Source organism: Engystomops pustulosus, unplaced genomic scaffold (assembly GCF_040894005.1).
Source record: "Engystomops pustulosus unplaced genomic scaffold, aEngPut4.maternal MAT_SCAFFOLD_879, whole genome shotgun sequence".
NCBI classification, from domain to species: Eukaryota; Metazoa; Chordata; class Amphibia; order Anura; family Leptodactylidae; genus Engystomops; species Engystomops pustulosus.
Window position 1 is genome coordinate 12,713 of NW_027285758.1, and position 10,250 is coordinate 22,962.

The following is a 10,250-nucleotide window of genomic DNA, read 5'->3' on the forward strand; positions in this document are numbered from 1 at the left end:
CTTCCATTCTAATTGGATACAATGTGGCACATTTACTAAGGGTCCGCGGACCACATTTCCGCCGGGTTTCTGACTATTTTGATTGCGCGGCATTTAACAGGGGTTTTTGGAGCACGCAATCAGATTTTGGCACAGGATAAAGGGCGCACGATCTTGATTCGCAAAAGGTAAGTAAATGTGCCCCACTGTGTCTGAAGTTTTATAATTTACATGCCAAAAGGTGAGGGGTTCAATGATATAAAAAAAAAAAGTAAGTGGTTTTGTGAATATTTATTACATTCTATAGCCTTTATTGGAATTCATCTTCTACCTCTGTAGTGTTTAATGATAGTAGTTGACGTCTTCTATAAGAAACGATGATGAATTATAACTATATTGGGGCGGCACAGTGGCTAAGTGGGTAGCACTTCTTCCTTGCAGCGCTGGGGTCCTGGGGTCCTCTCACACTCCAAAACATACTGTTAGGTTGTTTAGATTGTGAGCCCCATGGGGACAGGGACCAATTTGACATGTTTTGTGCAGCACTGTGTAATCTGTGTGCGCTATATAAATAAAGAATTATTATTATTATTTACCTATGAATAAGCAATAATAACACTTGATTTCTTATCAACAGATTACATGCAGTCCCCGGGTTACGTACAAGATAGGTTCTGTAGCTTTGTTCTTAAGTTGAATTTGTATGGATTGTTCTTATGGATTGTCGTAAGAACCAGGATTAACAATAAAGTTTCATTTCAGACACCTTTAATAACCATTATAACTTTTTATGCTAGTATAAGGCTAAAGTACAGCAAATTACTAACATCCAGAGGGCCGTTTTTTTTCCTTTTTTCTGCTTCATGGCTTGTAATTAAATTCTCTCTATATAGATCAACAATTTTGACCAAAACTGTCATTATGGTATTCATCGCACAGACAGTCGAATGAAAAGACCTGTCGGGCTGAAGATTCCAGTTTATATTGTCCAATTCTGTACAATGATCCAAATAGTCCAAATAATCCAAATAGCTAAGATAGGAATCATGATCTTTTTAATTTTTAATTATTAATTAATTTTCCATAAAATCATTACATAATCCAATACTTTACAATTATCATCCCACCTATTATTGGACCATGTACTTTCTCATCCAAGATGAAAACACAATTATCAAAATTCTAAAATGCCCATTTTTCATTTCATATAATTGTCGAAATAATCGCATGTACAATACACAATTGTCAAAATCATCACACAGGTAGAAAGTAGACATATGCAATTGTTGAATTTACATTTTAACATTTCTCATTTCATACAAATGTAAAATTCATTACAAATACAACTGTCAAAATCATCACGTTATAAAAAATGCACCTATCTAATAATTAAAGTCATTACATATATAAATAAAGTTTCATTTTTCGAAATTGTTCCTTTTTTTAACTATCCCTTCCTCCTTCAATTAACACCCAGCACTAATCTAAACCAGGAAGAAATGTAACTATCCCCCAGATCGATTTCTAATCCCTTAGCCATTTTCTTCCACCATAATATATCCTCTCATAACTTTTCACCTTTTTACAGATTGAAACCCAATGTACAATCGTTGGAGGATCCAATCTCATCCACTTCTTGGCATTAGAAACCTTAGCTAATAAACTATAGTTTTTATATAATTTTTTGCTATTCCATGGTAATCTTTCTTATTAATATCGTTCAAAATCAATACTATTACAGAGAATGGAATAGGTAAAGACAAATTTGCTCTTCAATTCTATTATGAATCTCCCCCAGTATATATTCAACTTTGTACACGACCAACTCATGTGCAAAAAAATGGCATCATGCTCCCCACATCTTGGATACTGTTAATTCATCTTGGCCAATGACCACCGAGTGAAATACAAGCTACTGTATGTATATAATTAAACGGTATCATCCTGTGGTTCCTATTCAAAGAAACAAGTCACATATTATGATATATATCCTCCCATTTTTCCTGTGCAATATTCCCTAATTCTATAGGCTGAACAAAAGAAAAGCGATGCAATGAGTGACCAAAAATAGAAAAATCTTTATTAAAATATTGTACAACACACACAAAGAATAAAACCACTTAAAAGATGTAACAGATATGTTACAACAGACGCTGGGCACGTGACGGTACAGAGCAGGACTCCTCCTCCACACCCATCTCCCTGTACCTACTTACCCTATTCCATATTTTTCTTTTTCCTACCCTGAGGTCAACTACTCCCTACTAGCAGGTGGTTTTGCTCCCACTCACTACTCTGATTCTCAGCCCACTCTTCTGCCTCCAGTGTACTTTTTATACATACTTTTAACACCTGATGAAGAGGACAATATGTCCTCGAAACGCGTTGTCCACACAAAGATTAAAATTAAAAACTACTTCTTACTTACTAATTTGGTCTCACATCTCAGTCTTAGGGACAATGTGCCAACAAACAAGAAAACCTGTATTTTCCTTCACAACAAATACCCATGCCTCTCACATAACATCTCCTTCTTAAAAGCCCGGAGCACAGGGACACATTTCTATAACTAGGCGTCAGGCAATCCCGGCGTGTCAAGCTTAATGAAGATCAGCGCTGCGATCAAGGTAAAAAGGAGTATAGGTGAGTATGTGTAGTTTTATTTTAATTAACTTAATGGTAGATTCCCTTTTAAGTCCTATATCTTTACAGCACCATCTACTGGGCAATGTGGGCATTCAGTGTGCTAAATGTTTCTCATTTGAATGCTAATATTTAAATCTGTGTTTAACTTTCTCATCACCTGGTGTAAACCAGGCTTGTATTATTGGCTGAGCCTTCAGAACATTCTAGAGGAAGAATAAATAGTTTGTAAAAAGGGTTATGCCCTGGGTTCTGGGTCTTTCCTTAGATTCTGCTATGTAAAGTACTCAGTGTAGAGTTATATTACTAATTTGTAGCAGACCCAAGAAGGTTCCCGACATTCCCCAGCCTGCAGACTACTGCTAGAGTGCTGAGGAAATAAGAATTTTAGCTGCATTACCAGCTTTGGGCTACATCAGTTCTTGTTATAGAGACTGGTAGAACTTGTTGTTGAGACTGTGAGTTGGAACATTTTACTGTCCTTGATGGGATAGCCACATTGCCATAAGGGGCCTCCCCTTAAAATTGATCCGGAATCATAACCAATAAGCCCCAAATATGGGGTTCAGGAATTTCAAGGGAGCCCCTCCTGCATATGGGTAAAGCTGTTGCCCCCTAGATAGAACACCCACATTGATCCTAGATCCTAAGATGCTCTTATACTGCATACATTTTTGTTTCACACTACGACGGTAAAAATACAGGCAGGAAATGTCTTTTTTGTTTGTTGTACATTACTTTATTTTAATTGGTATTGAATAAAATGTCTTGCTCTAGTACACCTTTGCTTGTTTTGGTTTTGGTGATAATTTCTCTAGCTGCACCACACTATGTCATTCCAGCTGTCTGGCTTATTCTAATGCATATAATTTTATTAAAAAGATTGAAATACATTTACTTTAATATCCCTTTTTGTATTACGGTCAGGCCTTAGAAGTATGATATAGCATTTGGGGGAGAATATAAAGAACAGTAATGCTGCATTAGATGCCAAAATAGCAAATATCTCCACAGCCACCATATATTTTCCCTTCGTTGAGAGATATGTTGGAATAAAAGATATCCAGACACTGCAGAACACCAGCATACTGAATGTAATGTGTTGAGCCTCATTGAATGTATCTGGAAGCTTCCTAGATATAAAAGCAATAATAAAGCTAAAAACTGCTAAAAACCCAATGTACGAGACTGCGACATAGAAAGCGATGATGGAGCCTTCATTACATTGTACTATCATTATCCCAGGAATTGTCTTACTATCAAGTTCTACATATGGTGGAGCAAATATCATCCATGTTACACATATTATAAACTCCCCCAAAGAACACAGAATGACAAGTCCGGTGGAAATCCTGGATCCTACAACTTTTTTGAATGTGCTTCCCGGTTTTGTATCATTGAATGCAATGAGAACTGTCATCGTCTTTCCAAGAATCGAAGATATAGCAACAGCGTAGATAATCCCAAAGGTGGTTTGTCTCATGAGGCAGGTCAGTTCTTCAGGACGTCCAATAAATAAGAATGAGAGAAGGAAACAAAGCATCAAAGACACCAGGAGAACATAACTCAGGTTACGGTTGTTAGCTCTGACCAGCGGAGTGTTCCGGTTTTTAATAAAAACCCAGAGTATCAATGAAGTAATCAAAAACAAGATGGTGGCAATGACTGCCAATGACAGTCCTAAGTCCTCCTCATAGGATAAAAAATGTAGAGAACGTGTAATACATTTATCTCTAGTCGGATTGGACCACTGGTCATCCGGACAACTTTCACAGGATTCCATGGCTGAAAAGTAAAAAAATATTTGAACAATTATATTTCAGGACCTTACTTTACCTTTCTCAACCTTCTGATGCTATCTGTTACCGTCCTTCTAAACTCCTTATTTTAATTTCATGTTCAATTACAATTTATAACTGAACTCACACCACTACTAGAGAATAAACCTGGGGAACAAACATAAAACTTTCCTTTTATAAAGCAACGGCCATCCCGTATGTGTAACAAAAATGTATTCTGCTGGGCACAATACCTTGTGTGTTGCCCATTTCCTTGGGATGGGTTTGTGGCATGTAGACAACAGTAGACACAAGAGGTTGAAAACACTAGATAGACTTAGGACTTAAAGGGGTATTCTCGTCTGGGCATTCACATTCAGTTTCATTAATCTTCCATATATAAACATTTCTTCAATTGGATGTAATTAAAAAAAAAGTTTCTGTGTGAAGATAATTTCACATAAATGTAGTCATGTTGTCTCTTAGAAACGAGAGAGGATACGACCACCATACACTCTGGCAGCAGTGGCCAGAGATGCAGTATTGAGCCCTGCCTGACCATATGGATTCAGCAATCATTACCACAGGACGGCTGCGGGACATGTAGTAACGCCTGAACATTTCATATACAAAAACTTTTTGTTTATTTGTGCAATCCCTCCATCAGAGGTGGCCGTATCCGAGGAAGCCATCTCGTTTTTTAAGGGACCACATGACTACATTTATGGAAAATTATCTTCACACAGGTATATTTTTTTAATAACATCTAATTGAAGAAATGTTTATTTATGGCAGATTAATCAAACTGAATGTGAATGCCAAGACGAGAATACCCCTTTAATATTAGTGATGGCACTGATTATGGGTGCTATCCTTTACATGCTAAGGGCACTTGAATACTGATGGATCCATTCATCAGTGCTTAGGAGAAATGGTAATTAGAACACAGGAAAGTAACTTCCTCCTCAGTCTGGATACGGAAAAGGCCTTTGGTCACCATAGTAGGCCAAAGATGTCTGAAGCTTATAGAATATATGGTGTTTGTGTCCTTTTCCCCACAGAATTTACAAGACATTCTGGCAACCACACTTAAATTGCCTCATGCTAAATAAGCTCCCCTACAAATCCGGAGTAGAAGTTGCCAAGGCTGTCCACTTTCCACCATGTTATTTTAGTTATGCATCAAAACCCAAACACAATACATGGGATAAAGTTACAGGACAGGATATTCAAGCAAAAAAAAAAAAACACTTATGGAGACTTTGCTCACAACATGTAAAGGACAACACCCTTGTGTAAAATTTTCTAAAGTGCCCAGAATTTATCTTTTACCAATACTGCATAAAAATACCCTCCCTGCCATAACTGCCTTAAAACCAAAAATATCCTCTCAAAATAGGTGATAAATTGGCTATTGTACAAACCTGGGCCACTTGTTATCTCTCCATCACTACACGGTACACATTCAAAGCAGCACGCTAGTTTACCATTCTTGAGAGACTTTCTGTATCCCAGAGAACAAGGCTGGCTGCACAACGACTGAGGAGTCTAGAGAAAAAAAATTGAATGTTATTGCTCCATGAACCAACTTTATAAATGATAACCCAATATAATGTTTTAGAAATTGTCCTGAAGATATCATTCCATCAAATTGGATTTTACATTACCATATATACTCGAGTATATAGTCAACCCGAATACAAGCTGAGGAACCTAATTTTACCACAGCCTCTGCCTGGTATATGGCTATTCAGCCTCCTGCCTCCATTATATAGCCAGCCAGTCCCTTGTCCCCAGTTTATAGCCAGCCTGCCCCCAGTATATAGCCAGCCAGCCCCCAGTATATAGCCAGCCAGCACCCAATATATAGACAGCCTGCCTCCGGTATATACCCAGCCCCTGCCACAGTATATAGCCAGCCAGCCCCCAATATATAGGCAGCCCCATAGTATATAGCCTTCCAACCCAAAGTATATAGCCTGAAAGCCCCTATCAGATAGTCAGCCACTCCCTGGAAATAGCCCTCACCTGCTCCAGTATATAGCCAGTCAGCCAGCCTGCACCATGTATATAGCCAGCCTTCCTGTCCACTGTAGTATTTAGTCAGCCAGACTTCCCCTAGTTTATAGCCATAGCTAAAGTGTTATAATAGTCACATGTCTTGAGATATTCATAATTTATTTTACGTGAAAAGTTTTAATCTTTTTAGATTTGATATACAGATATCTTGTTTGTGATGTCACTTCTGTTACGTGTCAGAGGTGATGTCAGTAGAGAATGTGTATATATATATTTATATATTTTGTGTGAAACTAAGCTACCGTATATACTCGAGTATAAGCCGAGTATACTTGAGTCAAGAAGAAAAAAAACAAAAAATGTCCATCACGAATCCTCACGCTGATGTTCTAATGTGTGCACTGGCATCAGCACACACTATAATGTCAGTGAGCGGCTGGAGCGCAGGAACATGTAGCTGATGCCGGAGGCACAATGGATAGATGTGAACCTGTCGGGGGGGCGTCCGAAGGTGAGTACATTTTTTAAAATTTCCTACAGGCATTATATTGGCGGCAAGGGCTGCAGGCTAAATACTATGGGACTGGCAGGCTATATACTGGGGGTGGGGCTGTGAACAATGGATTTCCCACCCTTGGCTTATACTCAAGTCAATAGGTTTTTCCAGTTTTTTATGTAAAATTAGGGGTCTTGGCTTATACCCAAGTATATATTGTAATTGCACATGACAAAGTCTCCTGTCTGGAGCCGGAACATGTTGTCAATGAATGAATAAACAATCAACTAGTAAATAAATGAAGTTGTCATCCTGTTAGATGCAGCCAACATATACGAGAATCCCTATCTGTGTGACCCTGCTTTTGATTTTCAATTGTTATCCCGCTCCCCTTGATCACAAATTTTCAGACCTAAAATAAATGACCCTCCTCTAGAGTGTTTGTTTTGTAGAACGTGCTATCATTTTAGCTTTGGCAGCTGATCATTGCCACCAATGACGTGGCCAAGCTGACAGTTTCTTTGCACCACGGTTGGGCTTGAGTATAGCTCTAGAACATTGCCCACACCAATCCAAGTTGTTACATACAAGCTTAAAGCTGAACTGGCAACAAGTATAGTGTTTTGTGTTAATGACATTCTAAATTGATAAAGATCAGGCCTGGCGCCAGCACCCGGCTAACCCGGGCAAGTGCCGGGGCCCCGGGGTACTGGAGGGGCCTACTCGGGTCCCCGGGTAAGCAGGACATCTGCCCCGCTGCCCGGGAGATTCCTTCCCTCTCTCATCGCGATCTGTGTCCTCGGGACACAGATCGCGATGAGAACATGTGCAGTCACTCACTGCTTTCCCCGGCAGGAGCTGCAGCATCAGAGGTTGAAGGACCTGTGATGACGTCATGGTCACATGACCTGTCGGGGAAAACAGTGACAACACAGAGAGACCTGCATCAGTGAGGTGAGGGGGAGACTTACAGGGGCCAGGGAATATACAGGAAGAGGGGGGCAGTGTGTATATAGGGGGAGGGGAGCAGAGTGTATACAGGAGGGGGGCAGTGTGTTTACAGGAGGAGGGGGGGCAGGGTGTATACAGGAGGAGGGGGGCAGTGTGTATACAGGAGGAGGGGGGCAGTGTGTATACAGGGGGGGCACTGTGTATACAGGGGGGGGAGGGCAGTGTGTATACAGAAGGAGGGGGGCAGTGTGTATACAGGAGGAGGGGGGCAGTGTGTATACAGGAGGAGGGGGGCAGTGTGTTTACAGGAGGAGAGGGGCAGTGTGTATACAGGAGGAGGGGGGACACTGTGTATACAGGGGGAGGGGGGAAGTGTGTATACAGGAGGGGGGATGTGTACACGGGGGTGGGGGGGCATTGTATCCATGCGGGGGAGGGGGGGCAGTGTGACTACTGGCGGCCCATAAAGGGGCCCACTAGAGCTCTGTCACCCAGGGGCCTGCTAAAACCTGGAGCCCCTGATAAAGATGTATCACTTTTCACCTAGATTTGTCCCGATATGTGTGTTAAAAGACGGGCAATTTTTTCAAAAGTAAAAACACAGTTGTCTTTTTCTAATGTAATAGTGTAATCTAACTATAACTATCACTATGAATGGGAGCACCAGAAAAACTTTAATGGAGGCCTTAAACCTTTTTTATTCCAATCTAATATTTTATTATTGTTATCAATGCCAAATAAAAGTTTGCTTTTGTACAAGGTTAGACAGGTCCACCAAAATACCAAAGGATATCAAGATTATAGTGATATAATGTTTTCCCAAGTGTTCAGACTTTTGAGCTCCGAGAAAAAACTATTTCTCAAAACTCCACAGAATGATACAATAGGGTTATGTTATCAAAGTTGTTTGTCTCAGAAGCCTACAGCCAAGAGGAGATTTAAATGCTATATATGTCGACAAAAACAATAAAAAATTACTTATTACTACCTCATTGAAACTTGGATTCCAGATTATCGCACTACTGTTCATCCTGATTTGATTAGAAGATGAAACAGACCAGCTGCCAACAATGGGTTTCCATATTGTTTTATTGGAGTCTGCAACAAAGTTCAATATATTTAAATTTCCCTCAACTAATTCACCGTCGTTTAGGAAAAATTCTCCACCAGATGCAGTTACATGTTTTAAGTAATAGTTCAGCTTAAGGGGAAGAAAATAATAAAAATGAGAGGTAAAACACATCACAACGGTTTTCACTCAATATTCTGATAAAAAGGCAAAAATTAGAGGACACATTATTTACAGAATTTTTGTTGTGGTCTTTTGTTTATGGAATAAACCAATAATAAAAAATGATATAATGGCTCTGTTATATCTATTTCTTCTATATCAAGTTGATAACTTCCTTGTAATACAAGGAAGATGGCTCTCCTACAGATAGATCTAGGAGGCATCTCGCACGCCATAAGGTTATCAGTTATGTCCGATTCTGGCATTAAGAGGCTGCCTAGACATAAGTGACAAATGTAATCAGATCCTTAAACTAACAGATTTTTCTATATATAATAAATAGATCTTGTGTGGAAAACTATGTTGCAGTAAAAAAATTTTGTGTCTGAACTGAAAGGCAAGAGATTTCAGGTTTAACCCCTTCACGCTCCGTGGCGGATATATCCGCCAGCGGCGCCACTTGTTAATATTCGGTCATCCCGTCGCAAGACAGGATGACCGACCGCCGAAACCGGGCGGAATCGCGAGGGGACATCCCCCTCTGACATCACAGGACCTGTCATGTCGGTCCTGTGATGTCGATCGCTGCGATTGGCCCGTCTGTACAGATGGCCAATTGCAGCGATCGGAGGCTGCAGGCTGGCGGCTTTGGGGTTAATGACGTCATCCCGTCGCGAGACGGGATGACATACCCCCGGAGCATGCTGGGATCGCGAGGGGACGTCGCCCTCTGACATCACAGGACCGATCTGATCGGTCCTGTGATGTAGATCGCTGTGATTGGCCCGTCTGTACAGACTGGCCAATCGCAGCGATCAGTGACTGTGGAGGGCAGACCCAAGACCCTCCATACTCTCCAACGCCGCCATTCTGCGTTTGGTAGTGTTGGAGAGCAGAGGGTTTTAGGATCTTTCCTGTGAAAGTGAAAAAAACTACTACACCCATCCTCCATCCCCTCCCAGTGTAATCCCACTTCCCTGTACTATCCCCCCCATCATCTGTATTCCCTTTCCCTCCAAACCGCAATTTTAAGTGCGAAGCGTGTGGAGTAGGCGTTTAGTGAAGGAGAAGGCGTTAGTGGAGGAGAAGGCGTGTGTGGAGGAGAAGGCGTTTAGTGGTGGAGAAGGCGTTTAGTGGAGGAGAAGGCGTGTGT

The 10,250-nt window shown here is 40.6% G+C and overlaps 1 protein-coding gene across 1 annotated transcript; it reads right to left on the reverse strand.

Annotated features, from left to right (window-relative positions):
* Nucleotides 1-3,496: 3,496 nt before the first annotated feature.
* On the reverse strand, nt 3,497-4,405 carry LOC140112566 (vomeronasal type-2 receptor 26-like). Its single transcript, XM_072132546.1, has one exon. The coding sequence runs from the start codon at nt 4,403-4,405 to the stop codon at nt 3,497-3,499; it is 909 nt and encodes a 302-aa protein (XP_071988647.1).
* Between the last annotated feature and the right edge of the window lie 5,845 nt (nt 4,406-10,250).

Coding starts and splice junctions, on each gene's coding strand:
- LOC140112566 (XM_072132546.1), bottom strand. CDS start 4,405: ATGGAATCCTGTGAAAGTTGTCCGGATGACCAGTGGTCCAATCCGACT.